The sequence below is a fragment of the Rhopilema esculentum genome, chromosome 20, assembly GCF_057945365.1.
Source record: "Rhopilema esculentum isolate cy_ngs chromosome 20, ASM5794536v1, whole genome shotgun sequence".
NCBI classification, from domain to species: Eukaryota; Metazoa; Cnidaria; class Scyphozoa; order Rhizostomeae; family Rhizostomatidae; genus Rhopilema; species Rhopilema esculentum.
In genome coordinates, this window is record NC_142834.1 from 2294525 (window position 1) to 2311312 (window position 16788).

Here is a 16788-nt window from a genome sequence, read left to right on the forward strand (position 1 = left end):
TTGTAAAATGTTTGCATTTCCAAACCTATTTCTAATTTACCACCAAATAAAAAACTCCCAAACAAAGAATCCATCAAAAATATCTGCAAAATTGGCTAGCAAAATAGACGCCAAAGTTCTCACTACATTTTATATAGAACAATGTACGATTACCCAAACATAAAATTATTAAGTAAAGTTTAATCTTCGCACAGCGAATATAAAGTTATTTTGAAAAAAATAAAAATAAAAACATTCAATGTTCCCGTTTGATAAACAATGCTGAAAGCCAATCGACAGGCACTTAAGTGGCAGCTCTCAGACGGTTGCTGATTGGCCAATAGCCTATTGATAAATGTCACTTCAGTATCTTTAGATTGCTTTAAGTACACGCTGCTTTATGCAATAAAATAAATCTGTCAGAGAAAAATGATAACTCAATATATAAAAATGTCTCTAAAGCCGAAAACCCACTCCGGAAAATGATCCGCGGATCGGCTCAGATTTTGTGTTGCGCAAGCGCTTTGGATGCAAAAATGGTCATATGACTGATCCGCGACGGATCGAAATGGATCGAAAAAAGTTAAAATAATTTCAACTTTTTTTTGAACCGTTCCGGTACGGTACAATAGTTTTATTTTGATGAAAATCGAATTAGAACTTTTTAAAGAATAGAGCACTTGCATCATGAGGCAAGGATCCCGTGGAGATATAAATGTCAACGTGCATTCGAATTTGAAACGATCTGCGGATCATTTTCCAAAGTGGGTTTTCGGCTTAAGATTTAAATATTTGATTAAACGGAACTGATCAGAACAACACGATCTGATCCGATCCGCGGATCATTTTCCAGAGTGAGTTTTCGGCTTAAGATTTAAATATTTGTTCGGGGTTATGGGTACAGGGCTGCAAAGGGGTAATTTCGCGTCATCAGCCCCTACGCTGCCAATTCTCTACTGCATCATGCAAAAGTAGGGCTAGGCCTATCTATCTGCTACACGTGTTTTGATAGAAAAATCTGTGAATGCACATCCAAATGCTACAAATATTGATTAATTGACAAAAACGATATTAAAAAGCTAATACACGAAGGTACAACTGGACATAAACAACGTAGAGGCTACTATAAACTACACATATTTACAATAAATGTCGCTTGAAGCAGTTAAAAGCACTAAAAATAAAAATCATCGCGAAAGAAATGATTCTATATTCCTAGGAAACGGGTGATAACGGATGGTTAAAATATGCCAATAAATGATTATACGTGTTACAAATATGATAGTACAAAAACCTTTCTGGAATGGAAGCCTAAAAAATAGCCTTGATATTCCTGTACATTACCGACTTTATTAAATACAGAGAAATCGTTTGTGTTTCTAGAGGTGTAATTGACAGTTAGTTGATGCAAAAACTTACTGAAGGACATCATGACTTGGAGAAAAGCTAGTCACAACGGGATGGAGACAGATATTGGGATCGGATCTTGAAGCTTGTTTAATCTTCCAGCAAAAAGGCATAAATATTGAAACTCCAAATTATTAGCAGAAACTCCAAACCTACGTCTAGATTTCACAATAACCAAACAAAACCCACTTTGCAGATTTCGTATTGAAGCAATTTGTATTCTTGTGATGCCAAGGAGGGCTTGGAAAAAGGGTTGAAGTAGGATGGAAAAGAAAAAACGCTGCCAGGTCAAATACGGATAGAAAATTTAGATTAGGGCCCGAAATCGGAGGGCTTGGCAGTGAAACAGTGTGTACTGGGCTATCCCAAATAGACCTTAAACAAATACGAATCGTTAAGGAATCATTTGTGCCACAGACCTCACGCACAGCTCCTGTCCCACGCAGCCCGGAGCTCCACGTCAGCTACTAAGAACAGCTATTCAAAACTAGCATTACTGACAAACCAGTGGTAATTCAAGTACAGAACTCAGGCATCGTCTGGTTCGTTTTCTTTCCGTGATCGGTATGAAAAGCCGGAACGCACTTCAAATCGAGGGCTGACTTGTATCTACACCATTTATTGAGCGCACCATAATAATAAAAGGCGTGTTTGCACTGCTCATCGACCGCAAAAACGCGGGGTCCTCCAATTCGTTTCCTTTTCAACAAGGTGTCCTCTGACTTTGCTGAACCACCGTAAGCACATAAAGGGATGTTGTAGTAATAGTGGAACCCTATAAGCAAAACACCTCTTTTATCAAACGGTAGGCTGTAAATTACATACCAACCATAAATTGCCACATCAATAGCTAGAAGAAATTCGCCAAGTAGCCAACAGGTCATCAAATGAAAACACAGCGAGACCTCGTACGGATTTTAGAGGCAAGGCTGGGAACCTCGTTATGGGAAAACATCGATGTCTTCTATTGAACCGCGCTTACCTTATAATATACGCTCCTCTTATTCCTAGCTTTAAATTGATCAAAACAAAAGTTTAATTTAAAGTTGTCAGTGCGTTATAAATTAGAGACGATACTAAGAAAAGTATGCATCTGAATTTCCAGCAGATCATAGGCCAAATTTTCCACGCGTCTGAAACTTGGCTTACAACGGCGTTTTCGCTAGACTGGTATTTCTCAGCAAGAGATGTCGTACACTCGCAAGAGATGTCGTACACTCGCAAGAGAAGTTCATTTCAAGAAGGAATCACTTATCTACATCTTTGAGAGCTCAATACATGATCTGGTTAAACCTGACACGTTAACAACATAAATTTGCTCTGCCCTCCGATATTCGCAATTCTATCATACCATTCCAAACTATCAGCTTATTGACAGTAACATAAACAGCGAATTTTATTCTTTAGCGGAAACAGACACCTGGAGAACAAAGAGAGAAGGTTGCCCCCTCCCCCCTATTAGGGAGGTTGCACAAAAGGAAGACAATGGTCTTTTGTTCTAAAAAAATAGACAAATTTGACGTCATCTTATCAAAACAATAGGCCTACCCCCCCCCCCCCCATTCCCCAAAAAAATATATGGCGCCACTGGTTGTGGTCTGGACATAACAAATTTCGTCTTCAATTGGTTTCCCAACGGTTGCCAACCGTGTAACCCAAACTAATCTGAACACTGGCTCCCTGTGCTCCAAGTAGTTTAAACAAAGTCGATGACAATGTTAAGGCCTAGCCAATTATATTAAAATCTGCTCACCTGAACCAGGAATCGGTTCTCTTAGTTCTTGCGACTTCTTCTTCAATGTTTCGAAATCAAACTCTTTTCCATCCACATTGTAGAACTGCAAGGACAAATGGATAAGCAATATGAAACAAAATGGCTTTTGAAGCGGAAGTGGCTTATATAGAGGATATGTAGAAATAAAGTTGAAGCAAATAATTAGCGGATGATTTGGCTATATGGGCAACCATCTTATCGCAATGCAACTTCACTAAGAAAAATTTCCGTTTATTACTCAAATGAGTCTTAACAAGAAAATAATTCAAAGGGTTAAATTTCCGCTACTGGTTTAAATAGGAAGACAAAAAAAAACATGGTTTGAGCAGAACAAAAAAGCGATCAAGGAACATGAAGAAAGAAGAAAGACTAACTGCAGAAATTCAGGCAAGCACAGAATGGAAGCAATTTTTGGAGTAAACATCATAATTGTTAAATAAACATTTCTTTTGAAAATTTTATGGATAAACCCTTAAAAGTTAACTGGAGACAATTTGATTTTCAAGCTCTTTAAAAAATTATGTTTTTATAGCAACTTTCCAAAGTTGGTTCGATGACTTGCCAAATTTGAGTGTATCTTCAAAGATGCTTCCAGCCACCCGTGTGCTATTGCTTTTAATAAAATTTTGTTGCGAAAGTCTCAAAAGGCTTTAAATATGGCCTTTTGAGACTCTCAGAAGGCTTTCAATATTGCCTTTTGACTCTCAAAAGGCTTTAAATATGGCCTTTTGACTCTCAAAAGGCTTTAAATATTACCTTTTGAGACTCTCAGAAGGCTTTAAATATGGCCTTTTGAGACTTTCGCAACAAAAAGGATTTTATCTAGGGGGCTGTATCTTCTCTCAAGGCGGTGAATCAAAATCCGGTTCTTTGTTTTCTCATTTCAACATAAAGATAAAACGAGATTATCACTGGCCTAAATACCTCTGTATCCTAAAAACGAAAGAATCGAAAAAGTTGAAAAACTTTTACACATCCCCTTCTAAGCTTATAAATAACAGAAACGCTAAAATCTTTTGGCATAACTGCAAAACAGTTCTACTTACTGTGAATATATCTTTCAACGGCCTGTATTTGAAGCTGGCAAAATGATTCTTAATGCTTCCTTTCTCGCATACCATTCGACGCAAGGCCGACCCGGGCATGAAAATTTGCCACAGCAAGATCGAGAGAAGTAGTAAAAATGTCGTCAGAATCGAAGCGCAAATAATGTTTCCTGCAAAAAAAAAGAAATCATTAACGATGGGCATGACTAAATTTTGTGGTGTGGGAAGTCCACATAACCAAAGTCAAGCAGCTCAAACCCCCCCCCCCCCAAAACCCCCAACCCCCCCTTTCCCTCTGGGGCTGGTTAAAGGTAAGAAAAATCAGAATATAAAGAGTCCTTACTTCTCTTTGAGCGCTTCCTTGATTTCTGGATATCATCGATTCTAGCATTGACTCGTCTCTTCAGTGTGCGAAATCGCTTTTCAATCATTCCTTGGAAAATTTCCATGGTAATGGATGCAAGGCAGTAGACAAGATTCAGCTGCAGGAGAGATTGAGTTTCATAAAAAATTGTTTATTTTTACCGATCTGTTAGAAATCACTGAATACAAAGAAATGCAGCGACGCTGAGAAGAACCAGAGACAAGGCACTATGCTTAAAGACAAGAAGATTTAAATAATGATTTCTATTCTTTCGTAACTTGGATTTTCGTTTTGACCCGCTATGCATCTTTAACATGGGCCTAACTCCAGCATATGTAAAGAAATTTTTAGTAGAATTGTCATCAAACCAACATGAAAATTTATCTAAAGGGTATGTGGTACGGATGTAAAATAAATTTTGCTACAAAGCCAATATCAAGTAAAATTTTCCGAAAAAGGCACATTTGCCCCCCTTTCTCTCTCGCCCCTCTCTGTCATCCCTGAAAATGTTACAATGCCTGCTACGGTTGTGACAATATTGTACTTGTTTCTTGAACTATCTTACCTCGTCCTCGTCTGCATAGATCGTTTGCCAGGCCATTCCCAAGGCGGACGAATCGTTAATCAACAGTGGCTTGCTACCAAGAGTGCTGGAACTAACGGCGACGCCGGGATGGGATGGCGATGCGTACACAATATCGCCACGTGTAACTGGCCCTCTCACTTTGACGGGGACGATGCCAAACATACATACAGTTTCAGTTCGAACTGCAAAATTAAAGGAAATTCCAATCACATAAAAGCTCCTGTGCACTTGCTGAAGGTACAAAAGGGATCTCTCAAGGAGAGAGGTTGGATGGGGAGAAATAGTTGACGGAAATAACCCCAATCGCGATACGGGGGCTCTGTTTGCTGATGCATATAAAAAAAATAGAAAACAATTCAGATATGGAGGTGACTACTAAACACAACAGGGGCGTAACTATGGATAACAAAGGGGTAGCAATTGACTGAGAGGGGGCCAGTTACCCTCAATCCTTAGGGTAGATGGGTCTCCAGGGACCATTCGTGGGCTACAAAAACAAAGCCGAGGAGGCTCTCCTAATTTCTATCCTACTTAATGTGAAAGATTCCTTCAAATAACAGCAATTGCGCTTAACCTTGTTGGAAACTAGCAACTTTTCGAAAGCAATAAAAATTTTATACCTCCTGGTTTCACCTTGGCCTCCAAATACTGTGATCGGCTGATAACACCTTTCAATACAGCGTCTATTGAGTTCTTTTGCGTGAGCTTATCAAGCACACATTCGCCATCCTTGCGTTCAAACAGGCCAACGATTTCACCTTCTGAGAATGCAGGGTGAGCGTCTGGGTTCTGCAACGTGAAATGATAGGCAATGTCGCCTCGGGATGTCTTGATCGGCTCTGCCACAACCAGGGATCCGATTTCGGCACGTTTTGCGTCCAAGAAGTCGGCTGCGACTTTCGATGCTGTTATCAGCATGCCATCTGCAAAATATATTTATTATTTTAACATTATGATCGAGAAAGTCTCCTAACTAACACCTACCAGAGAATTAAGCATCAATCTGCAAACCCAACGGGTTTTCAATGATAGCATTGCAGACAAAAATGTTTGAAAAAAGGGGAAGCGAAATCAGTTTTGGCATATCGTAAATCCTCGAATTAGCCCCCTGGGGGCTTATTTAATTTTGATATTTTTGGATGGGGGCCTATTCGAGAGGTGCTTTTACGAGGGGGGACTTATAAAATTATTGTAGGCATTAAGAAGCCATTATTAAAAGACCTCGTTTATTTTAGTAGGAATTTCTTTATGAGCATTTAATTAAATAATACCAGAAGTATAAATTTGTTGTGGCAATTCAATAAAACGCCAAAGGCAACCTCAGATGGCAAAAATAATCTAATGGAGGGATCCAATTCGGGAATTTACGGTAGCAGTGGGGGCTTATTCGAGGGGGGGCTTATTTTATTAACAATTTGTAGTTCTAGGGTGAGGGCTTATTCGGGGGGGGGGGCTTTTTTCGAGGTGGGAGGCAATTCGAGGATTTACGGTATCCCCATAGCAATAACGATATCCAAAGGAATAGATAAATAGGAATCCGGCTTGTTTATCAAGGCACCAGAAATCCGTTATGCCATAAACGATAACGATGTCTCGAAGGCTCTAACATATGGAAATAGTTGAAAGTGATGTTCGCAAGAGTTTAAGTTCGGGTTCACAAGGTTTTGGATTGATGTGTGAAGGGAAAACAAACAGCACTGAAGCTGGTATCGGATTCATAAGAACGCCAGGTGTCTTTTTTACGAATGTGTCCTGCTAACTATCCTCAAAACTGAGGCACTGTCTTGTGAACAGAGCTGAAACTGAATCATGCCTTCACGTCATCAAATTACATGTCGGATCTAAACAAATCGTGTATGTAGTGATTCCGGTTAGATATAAGCAGGTCTAATATGTAATAAATCCGGTGCGGAGTGAATAGGTCCGATTAGTAACGCATCCAGTGAGGTAAGAGCAAGTCTGTAATGTAATGAGTCCGGTTAGTAGTGAACAGGTCTGAAATTTGATGAGTCCAGGGAGTCCGGAGAGGAGTGAACAGGACTGATCTGTAATGAATTCGGTGAGATTAGAACAGGTCCGATATGTAATGAATCGGGTGAGGAGTGGACGAGTCTGAAATTTAATGAGTCCGGAGAGGAGTGAACAGGACTGATCTGTAATGAATTCGGTAAGGAGTGAACAGGACCGATATGTAATGAATCCGGCGAGGTGTGAACAGTACCGATATGTAATGAATCCGGTGAGATTAGAACAGGTCCGATACGTAAAGAGTCCGGAGAGAAGTGAACAGGACCGATATGTAATGAATCCGGCGAGGTGTGAACAGTACCGATATGTAATGAATCCGGTGAGATTAGAACAGGTCCGATACGTAAAGAGTCCGGAGAGAAGTGAACAGGACCGATATGTAATGAGTCCGGAGAGGTGTGAACAGTATTGATATGTAGTGAATCCGGCGAGGGGTGAACAGGACCGATATGTAATGAATCGGGTGAGGGGTGAACAGTGCCTAAAAATGCTAACCTGTATGTGACGTGCCGCTGCTGTATCCACTGCTCGTGCTTACATTACTTTTAGGCATATCACCAATCGATAACGAACCTAAAAAATTTGCATATCCATTTGATCAAGCGTGTCCATAAAATCAGATTTAGTTCAAAACACAAGAAAAAAATTAAAATGACGTGATATAAGTGGCAAAGGTTTCAGAATGCAAAAGAAAACAACTTCATCAGCGGCATAATCAAAATTTCAAAGCATTTCATGGGAAGAATAGAGGTCGCCGCAAAAGCTTATGAGTATTAACTTCAAATTTTTGCAATATAAGACGACAATATAATATAAAACCAAAAACCTGTAGAAAATCTAAAATATCTAATAGGTTCGTTCATAGAAATTTGAACTTTTACATAATGTAAACATGATAAGCAGAAGATATCTTATACCAGAACTTGAGCAGGGAGAGAACAGGATTCTAAAATCCCTTTGCGGTCTTTAAAAGCACGACATTGTGCTGGTGAACATCGAATCGACAACAGCTTTGTATTGATACTCTGCGATTTCTTTAAAAAGAAACCTCCATATCGCGGACAGACCCAAACAAAGAAAATGTCGGCCTATAATTCCTTTATTTTGTCAAAGTATCTTGGAAATAATTACTAGACGCTGAACAGCTCCCTAAAAACTGTGTCTCAAATCCTACATGCGTTCATCAAATTGAGGTTCTACAGTACATAAAATGGCATTGAGAGTGATATTTTAAAAAACATTAACCGATAACAAACAGAAAAGTCAATTAATCAAATACCATTAGATTGTGTTGATTCGTCGGTGCCGGTTCTTGCTCGTTTAGCACCCGGTCTCGGGGCTGGTGGCAGTTGATTTGCTTCTAGAATCAAGAAGTTCAATTTTCTAGTCAAATCAGGAACCAAAAAAATCTCTTAAACCAAGCCCCAAAGGAGGATATGCGAACCCGGTTTAAGTGTGCAATTAGCATCAATATTAGTAGCTTAAGGCTGGCTTTTCTTCGAATTTTATCAGAACTCTTGTTTTGCAATTTATTAATTAAAGAACACAATAAAATCGTATTGCAACTGGTGTAATCAAGTTTCTCGGATGCTTAGAAGTGGAAATCTCATGCCATTATTTGGCTAAGTTGCATTTTATTGCTTTTGGTACAAAATATGCCCTCGTAATAATTTGATAAAGGTTTTTAAGAGTCTTTTAAACTTCAGATGTAAAAATTCCCACTCTTTCAACACAAGTGTCGAAGACTCGAGAAGGTTATGCTAAGGAACGTAGGCCTATGAACAATCACTAGCTGTAATGGCCCTTGTTAACCTTCTCTAGATCCTCATGGCTTCATACATCACATCATAATTATGGTAACAAGAGGAAATTACAGTAATCTTTTTTGACTGAAATACCAAAAATAAGACAACAAGACATAAGGCTGGTTCCAAAACAATTTTCCTTAATTAGAACTCATTCAGCATTCTAAAGATCTAATTTGCATTCTGGCTAAAAACAATTCACCAGAGGGATAGAGCTTGAAGCTTGGTACCTGTGACTGGCTCTTTCTTGTCCGCATCTTTGGCTCTGCCAACGACTTGAAAACATTTTGTATCAGCAAAATTCCATGAGTGATCGACAAAGGTGACCAGGATTTTTAAGTAGAATTTGTTTAAATCTTCGATTTTGTTTTTGGCCAGGCCGTAGACCAATTTTCCATTCACATCATAGACTGAGTCGAGGTTGATATTGAGTATATACTGAAACGTTGTTCAAAATAATGTCAAATTGTCTATTACATAATGACAACTGCCCGTACAATAAGTGACTTTTTACGTATTAAAGCCGACTTTCACTGCGGCAGTATCGCTCGTGTGTAAATTTATGCTGGAGGTTGGTCGTAGCTACCTCGTTAATGAATGCACTCAGATGTACAATGCCTGCCAAAAGTACTTGGAACACCCAGCAATTTACGCTGCATTTGATATCTTTCATTCCTTTCATGAAAAAAATTGCTACTTCCGCCCCCTTCCCCCGAAAACAATGTTGATGATTTAGAGAAATATCATAAAAGAAGCGCAAAAGAAAGTGCCTTCTTAAAATCCTAACCCGTTTGATAGTACACCAACATTGTTCTGTAGAGGAGAGGGGGGTGATTGATTTTGACCTTGGAAATTGATGTCAGTGTTCCAAGACTTTTGGCAGGCATTGTAGGTACTAATCGGCTATCACGACCAAAACAGGCTCTCGACGAATAAAAATGTCGAAAAAGCTTCTTCAATTTCAAAATGATCAATTGACTTAAAACGTAATTTAAAAAGAGCAGTATGTGAGAAAAATTGATAAGGTAAACAGACGCATCACAGTTGGACGGAAAACACAAAAGCGAAAAAGAAATTACATTTTATACTTAGGTAACTAGGTACATTTATAAACCATAATTAAAAAACACACATACACGATCAGAAATTTTTTTTCTTAGAATTTTCGCGATCGTGTGTGTGTTTTTTAATAACGGTTTATAAAAACCGAGTTGCCTAAGTATAATTTGTCATACAACACACGGGATTTCTTAAAATCCTTGGCCTAAAATGCCAGTGACCGAAAACATGAAAAGGGTTTTTATCGAAAGGGTTTTCATCAAGAGGGATTTTTCGAAGAGATTTCTAAAAGCGGGCACGTTTCAAATCTTCCTTACAGAAGGCAAACAAAAATTGAGTACGATTTTTTGAGAAAATACAACTTCATGTAAGCAGTTGTCCTAAAAGTTAATGGACGTGGCATAACTGGATTCAGTAACTGAGCAATCGTTTAGCTTTAGTTTTAGTTCAGCTTTATTTTTGCCTTTAAGGGAATTTTAGGATGCTATTTTTGCAAAAATGTTAATGCTTTTCCATCTGAAAGAAGAACTGAATTATACCTCTCCGACTTTTCCTTGCAATGCTTTTACTTCCAGCTCGACTGGTTCATTAACCACGTCAGATCTTTGAAAAGACGGATCAACAACTCTTGCCACAAAACACCGGATTGTGAGCACCTGAGCAACGCCAAGAAGTGTTATTCCTAAAACGATCCTTGAATCCTCAATGCTAAGCCTCTGTTGTGAAACTCCACCGCTTCTTCTCTGCATATAGAAGGAGTTGTATGTTAGCGTAGACATAATACAATACAATTCTAGAAAGATGCGATAGGATAACTGGATTCAGGACAATATATTAAGAGAAAAGGAAGTGACACAGCCACGGCAGGACTCGAGCACACGATGAGCCACTCTGTATGCGGTTGCTCTACCCTAAATCTAAAGATGCAAAAGCATTGTTGTTATATTTCTCATTTAAAATCATTTAAAATAATCATTCACATGGCAATGATGATGAAAAACAGTACCTGGGATTTGATGATTGACTTTGGAAACTTGATGTAGTTGATTTCAAAATTCCTGTTTTCGCTGATAGCTGATGTGTCTACTTCATCGCCAATGAAATCAGCATTTTCAACTCCAAGCACATTTCCATTACAGTAGACATCCTGTGAGCTGTTGAAGTAAATGCTTCCATTCTGCTGTCCAAACAGACCATTGCTTATAAAATCTGTACATGTACTGCTGTGTGAGGGCCCCGAGATGGAGCTGATGATCTCTTTCACTAGCTCATCATCTTCGTAAGAGATGTTGATGTCACCTTGAGAAATAAAAAGAATCATCAATGCTTTTTTGTGAGTAAGCATGAAAGGTCCATTTAATCAGGGTTACTAAGTATCAGAATATGCATGAAGAAAGGATATTTGAAATGTTTCTAAACAAGATTGATGTTGACAAAAGTTAGATCAATATGGAGTTAACTTACCATTCAATGCTGTGTTATTTAAAAATAATCTGTAGAACCTAGAAATTTTTCTGCAAAATTGAATATCTCCAACTCCTCAGGTTTCCTTCAACATTTGAATCTTAGAAACTACCAATAATTGACCATGAGGAAGTTTCCCTTGTTTATTATGCTTTTGAGAAACAAACTGTCTTCCAGCCCTTTTAGCAAGCAAGCAAATAAGCAAACAAAGGGAGACAGTGAAACAAATAAAGTTCAGAATGTGAGCCAGATACATTGATTGTTCTTCCACTATACTTGGAGCACAGCATCTTTGTATTAATACAATTTTTCTGTTTATTGTTAAAGGCACAGCGTTGGCCTGTTTATCAGGGCATTTGTGACAGGTCCTTGACCAATGGTTAAGTCTTGTATGTGTGTATAAGATGCACATTTTTTAAACAGTTAGCCAAGTCAGTTGCCAGATATGGTGTTACAAAGTCCAAGATCTATCCCTGCCCATTCTGTTCAAAACTGAGTGCATCTGCATTTTCATAGTGCAGAGATCAGGGACACCAGAGAAGGGGGCGTGGGGGGGTCAACCACCCCTGTTGCCTTTTGATAGGAGGGGCAAGAGGGGCCAGAGTGCCCTTTTTATTAAAGTGCCCTTGATGCCGGCCAATTGTAATAATCAGAGAGATTTGTATGAAATTCTAATTGTAGTGCTTGAATCATGACGACATTTCTTAAAACTTGTACAATAATTTCTTATGCCAAAAGTTAGCCAATTTTCAAGATATCTACAGAAGATCGAAATAAAATGGCAGTTCGTGGAAAGAATTAGTAGAAGCTGGGAGTTATCTTTCAAATGTGCTTTAACTCAAACCCCCCCCCCCCCCTTGCCCCTTTGTCATTCCAGCATTCCTGGCAGAGATCCTGATTGAACTGGATGAGGTAGATGCAAAACCTCAACAGCAGCTGCCTGGGCTTATGGGTAGCTCATAACTAGTTGTGATACAGTTAAAGGATCTTGCTGTTTATTTAGAACTAAAGAAATAATTTGGCTTGATCCTTAAATTATTGTAGTTCAAAATAACCTTATTTTATAACCCATGCAACTCCCTATTTAGATGAAAATTAAATATCATATTATCAGGTACATTTTAGAGTTTTGAGTTATGCTCTTAAAATTTCTTCACTAATTATCACAGGAAGGGACCTAAAGAAAACAAATAATTCTAAATTTTACCCACCAGGTGTCACTAAAAACTCTACTCTTGGTAGTTCCAAAAACCGAGTATTCTAGCAAAGCATGTAAGGAGCTCTTGTACTATTCTTGGCACAGTTCAAATAAAAAACTTGTGCAACTTCAAAGTTACAGGGAAAGAGGAGCTTACCATTGTGTGTAGATATCAGTGGTTCTGTCATGGATGAGACTTCTTCCTTTTTAACAAAGCCAAGCATTACCCCAAATCTATAACGAAATTGCAAATTAGTCAATGGTAACTGAACACTTGCGAACATAAATCATATCAAAATAGGCAGCCAAAATTCCAATTGGTCTTACAGAGATATGGAGGGGTCAGGGTGGAATCAATGTGAAGCTCACGCCGGACATACGCCAATAAACAATAGAAAGACAATGGGAAATCGGTAGTCTACGTCGGATATTTCTGGCGTAAGCTACATGGATTCCACACTGGGGGAGGGGGCGGGGGCATTACTCAAAAGGGTCACCAGCACACATAACAGTTGAAATAGTGATGGAGCTGAAGCAGGTATGCAAAGTTTTTTACTTGCATCTTGGGAGTATATAAGTAGAGCTTTCAATCTAGTGAAGACCTATTTAATCTAGTAAAACAAAACCACACTGTTTTTGTGGTTAGGTATCTTTGTTAAAACACAATTTTTCATTATTGTTTGATCTATTTGCATTCAAAAGAGCTCTTTAAATTTTGAAATCTTTTAATTGGCATTTTGTTTCCATAATGCCTTAATAGTGAGCATGAAAACAAATTTTCATATTCATTCAGGGGGCACAGTGGGTAAATGCCCTCCAAACTTTTCATAAACCGAAGTTAAGTGTCTATTAATTTGCAGCTCTTGGGGTACCTCTGCTATGCCCTAATGTACCCCCACCCTCCCACTTTTGAAATGTTTCTGTGCCTATAGGCAAGACTTTCACCTGTTTTGATACTGACTGTAACCAGATTGATGACTGAACTGAACTGAAAAATATTCTTAGAAAGGTTAATTTTAAAGTTGTCTTAAAAAAGGTAAATTGATCCTCATCATTCTAAAATGACTGTTTGTAAATAATGGGTCACCCAATAGTAGAAAAATACACATCTAGAAAGAATTATTGCAATTGAAGGGATGATTCCATATGCATCATAACACTACCAAGTATACACGGGGATTTTTAGTGTCATTAACTAAATTCTAAACCATTTATTTCAATTTTGACCCTAAAATTTGTAAAATTTTGACACAATCCGCAGTTTATAGTTGCAATTTGACGACAAAGGCTCTGACAAAATAAAATATCTGCTATTTGTTAACTTTTAAGTTATTTCTTTAGAAAGATGCGTGATATCATAAGTGTTCAAGTAAGTGCCATTTGACAAATGACATTCGTCATAATTTTCTGTAACGTCAATTTTCATAATCTGTTTATTTACAATCAAAACTGAGTAGATTTGGTTCACACATAGAATGAATAAATCATTGTCAAAAAAGTAATATATTAATGGGAATATACTACAGGTCGCAAAAGTAACAGGTATTATTGACTGGCCAAGGAAATAGGAAGTTCGAGAAGTAAATTCCGGCCATTGTACGGACAGGGCAAAATATTACGACATAGCCTCCATGTTTGACCTAAACAGCAACAAAAATACGAAAAATAGAAGAAAAGTATACGTTCTACCTTAACAAAAACGTTGAATATCCTTTCCACTTCGCTGGCAGTCAATACATAAAAAATTCTCTCAACTTTGTCTTGAGGCCAACTAGACTGGAAGCTCAGTATTGCACCTTCGCGGTGGTACCACAGAATACACTGTTCAAATGTCTCGATGACGTAATGACAATGATTAAACGATTAAAAAGGTTTAAAGACCAACAGAAGGATGCAGTTTCATCTTCAATGGTTCCTTACACACACTTGTGCTCACTGCATGCATCTCTTTTGGGCTTCTCTCTGCGGTTTTGCCTGTTGACATACGTATCCAAAGTAATTGTTGGTTCGTATTGGCTATCTACTTCCTTGTTCGCAACATGATGGACAATCGACACGAATGACGTAATCTTTACCATTCTTCTGGCCTTCCTGTCTCTTCGTGCCAGAAAATTTAGTCCCTGTCAAATAAGTCTCGACTTCGGGTTCAGCCCCCCCCCCCCCCCCAATAATTGTCAGACTGTAGTATGTTTCCTTTATAACAGTGTACTGAATGAGAAGGAAAACAATGGGCAGCCCCCCCTCCCCAATGTGAATTTCGTTCCGACGGCACTGGGGTTCATTATAGTTTAGCGATTACCCAGATTAAATTCGAGTGCAATTTGACGCTTACACCTTATAGATATTGTCAAAAATACCAAAGTCAACGAATATCGGAGCAAAAAAGGCACGGTATATCGGACCCCTAATGAACTCACTGACGTAGCTGTTTCGTAGTGAAATAAGCTGGGGGCAAGCCCTTGCTTTTATCAAGGGTAAGACACAAATTGCATTCTACATGCAACATGCCAGTTTTCTGTGTGCTCTCAAAGTGTCTCAAAATTCTTGGTTCCCAACGACGTTTTCTGTGCTGTAAGCTTCACGTGGTTGGCACTGTTCATTTATGAGTTAATTTGTTTTGATTATTTATATATTTCTATGACTTGGTTTTGCTACGACAGTGAAAGTTCATAGGCAAAAAACTGAAAGAGCTTTGCGCCACGCCGCTACGCCACTTCACAAAAATTCAGTGTGCGCCTCACGCCAGCAGATGCTTATCTCACGCCGACGCCACGCCAAAACAACACAACTCCACAAATAGATCTTCGGGATTTGCTACAAGGAATGCACACTGGCTTATTGCTCTTGAATAAGGACAATTCACAGTAAACTATGGGAGACAAAAATTAGCAAACTTAACAAAAATTATAATTAGTGTAACAAAATACTTACGTTGTTCAGTTCGTCAACTACGTTTTGGTATTGGTCGAGAATTTATGCCAAATGATATTTTCAAAATCCAAACGCAAGAATGATTTAAAAGTTTCGCTTTCCATTCATCAGCTCAGATTACACGCATCAGACATCCTTAAGTTCGAATGTTCCTCATACACTTTTGTTGACCTTGTTTCTAATTTTCCGTTGCTTGAACCAACCTGTTAATTAACCAGCAAACTGTTGATCAAATCCAGAGTTTCAATTAAGAATCCGCAAGGCAATATGGCCTGTTTCTCTCTTGATGGAATTAGAAAATGACAGTGACTAAAGTGTTGGCGCGGGAAATTACCTTTTCCCAGAAAATAAGAAATTGAAACTACTTTAAAATCATTGTTTCAGCAAGGTTATCCTTTAATCTGTGTCCATTTTCAAGAAAAACATCTTTCTTTAGTGACTCTTCAGCCACGCGAGGGGTCAGCAGTCGCTGATTGGTCAAAACAAGGAACCAATCAAATACATCATTCTTCCTCTAATTTTGCTTTCGATCCAAACCTCAGTATGACTCAGCCACTTCTCAGGAAAAACAACAAAGGCCGTAAATCTTTTTATTTCTGAGACGACCAATTAAAAACAAAACCTCTAAAAGTGGAAATACTCTACCCAAGGAACAACATGACATGTACTTTTCTCAAATGTTGAATCGAATGTAAACAACACGAACGCCTTTCTTACTCGAGCATTCCCTTAGAACATTTGGAAGCAGCATCTTTAGTTACTCGCATATTTTCTAGTTGAATTTGATGATTTCAAGACTAAGAAAAAGAAGTGGACGTAAATGTGAGGCTGGAGTGACACCAATAATTCTAGGATCTTATTCGGAGAGTTTTTCTTGTATTGCAGCTATAAAGCCTGGTTTCTATAAAGCCGTAAGGATGCCGGGGCCAGTTTTCTGTTATTTTCTATCTGCCATGCCCCGCTATCGCAGTCATCGATTCAAATGGAAACATCTGAATCTTGTGCCGCAACAATCGTGCCTGAAGTGTCGCAAGATACCGCTTACTGAACCGGTCGTCTCCAGAAGAGTTGAAACGATCCAACATTTTACAAGTCGTTACGGTACCGCAACCGTAAAGGTTGCGGCTTCCGGCGGTCCCGGGAGAGG

At 38.6% G+C, this 16788-nt stretch overlaps 1 protein-coding gene across 2 annotated transcripts; it reads right to left on the reverse strand.

Moving 5' to 3' along the window:
* LOC135687799 (uncharacterized) lies at nt 1-15700 on the reverse strand. Of its 2 annotated transcripts, none has more exons than XM_089114249.1 (13): nt 15642-15700; nt 12868-12944; nt 11055-11347; nt 10588-10791; nt 9220-9427; nt 8464-8544; nt 7680-7757; nt 5777-6079; nt 5136-5338; nt 4550-4688; nt 4207-4376; nt 3140-3224; nt 1-2161 (listed from the first exon to the last, which is right to left on the reverse strand). In XM_089114249.1, exons 2-13 carry the CDS (start codon nt 12932-12934, stop codon nt 1902-1904), a joined length of 2091 nt encoding a protein of 696 aa, XP_088970375.1. In that variant the 5' UTR covers nt 12935-12944; nt 15642-15700; the 3' UTR covers nt 1-1901. The 2 variants fall into 2 exon arrangements, with proteins under 2 accessions (XP_088970375.1, XP_065060538.2); XM_065204466.2 differs by lacking the exon at nt 15642-15700 and adding an exon at nt 14400-14714.
* Between the last annotated feature and the right edge of the window lie 1088 nt (nt 15701-16788).

Excerpts from the sequence above, each read along its gene's own strand:
- LOC135687799 (XM_089114249.1), bottom strand. The coding sequence starts at position 12,934 with ATGCTTGGCTTTGTTAAAAAGGAAGAAGTCTCATCCATGACAGAACCA. Across the intron at positions 4,377-4,549 it reads AAGGAAGCGCTCAAAGAGAA|GAAACATTATTTGCGCTTCG; the intron begins GTAAGGACTCTT and ends TTTTTTTTGCAG. Across the intron at positions 3,225-4,206 it reads CGTTGAAAGATATATTCACA|TTCTACAATGTGGATGGAAA; the intron begins GTAAGTAGAACT and ends TTGTCCTTGCAG.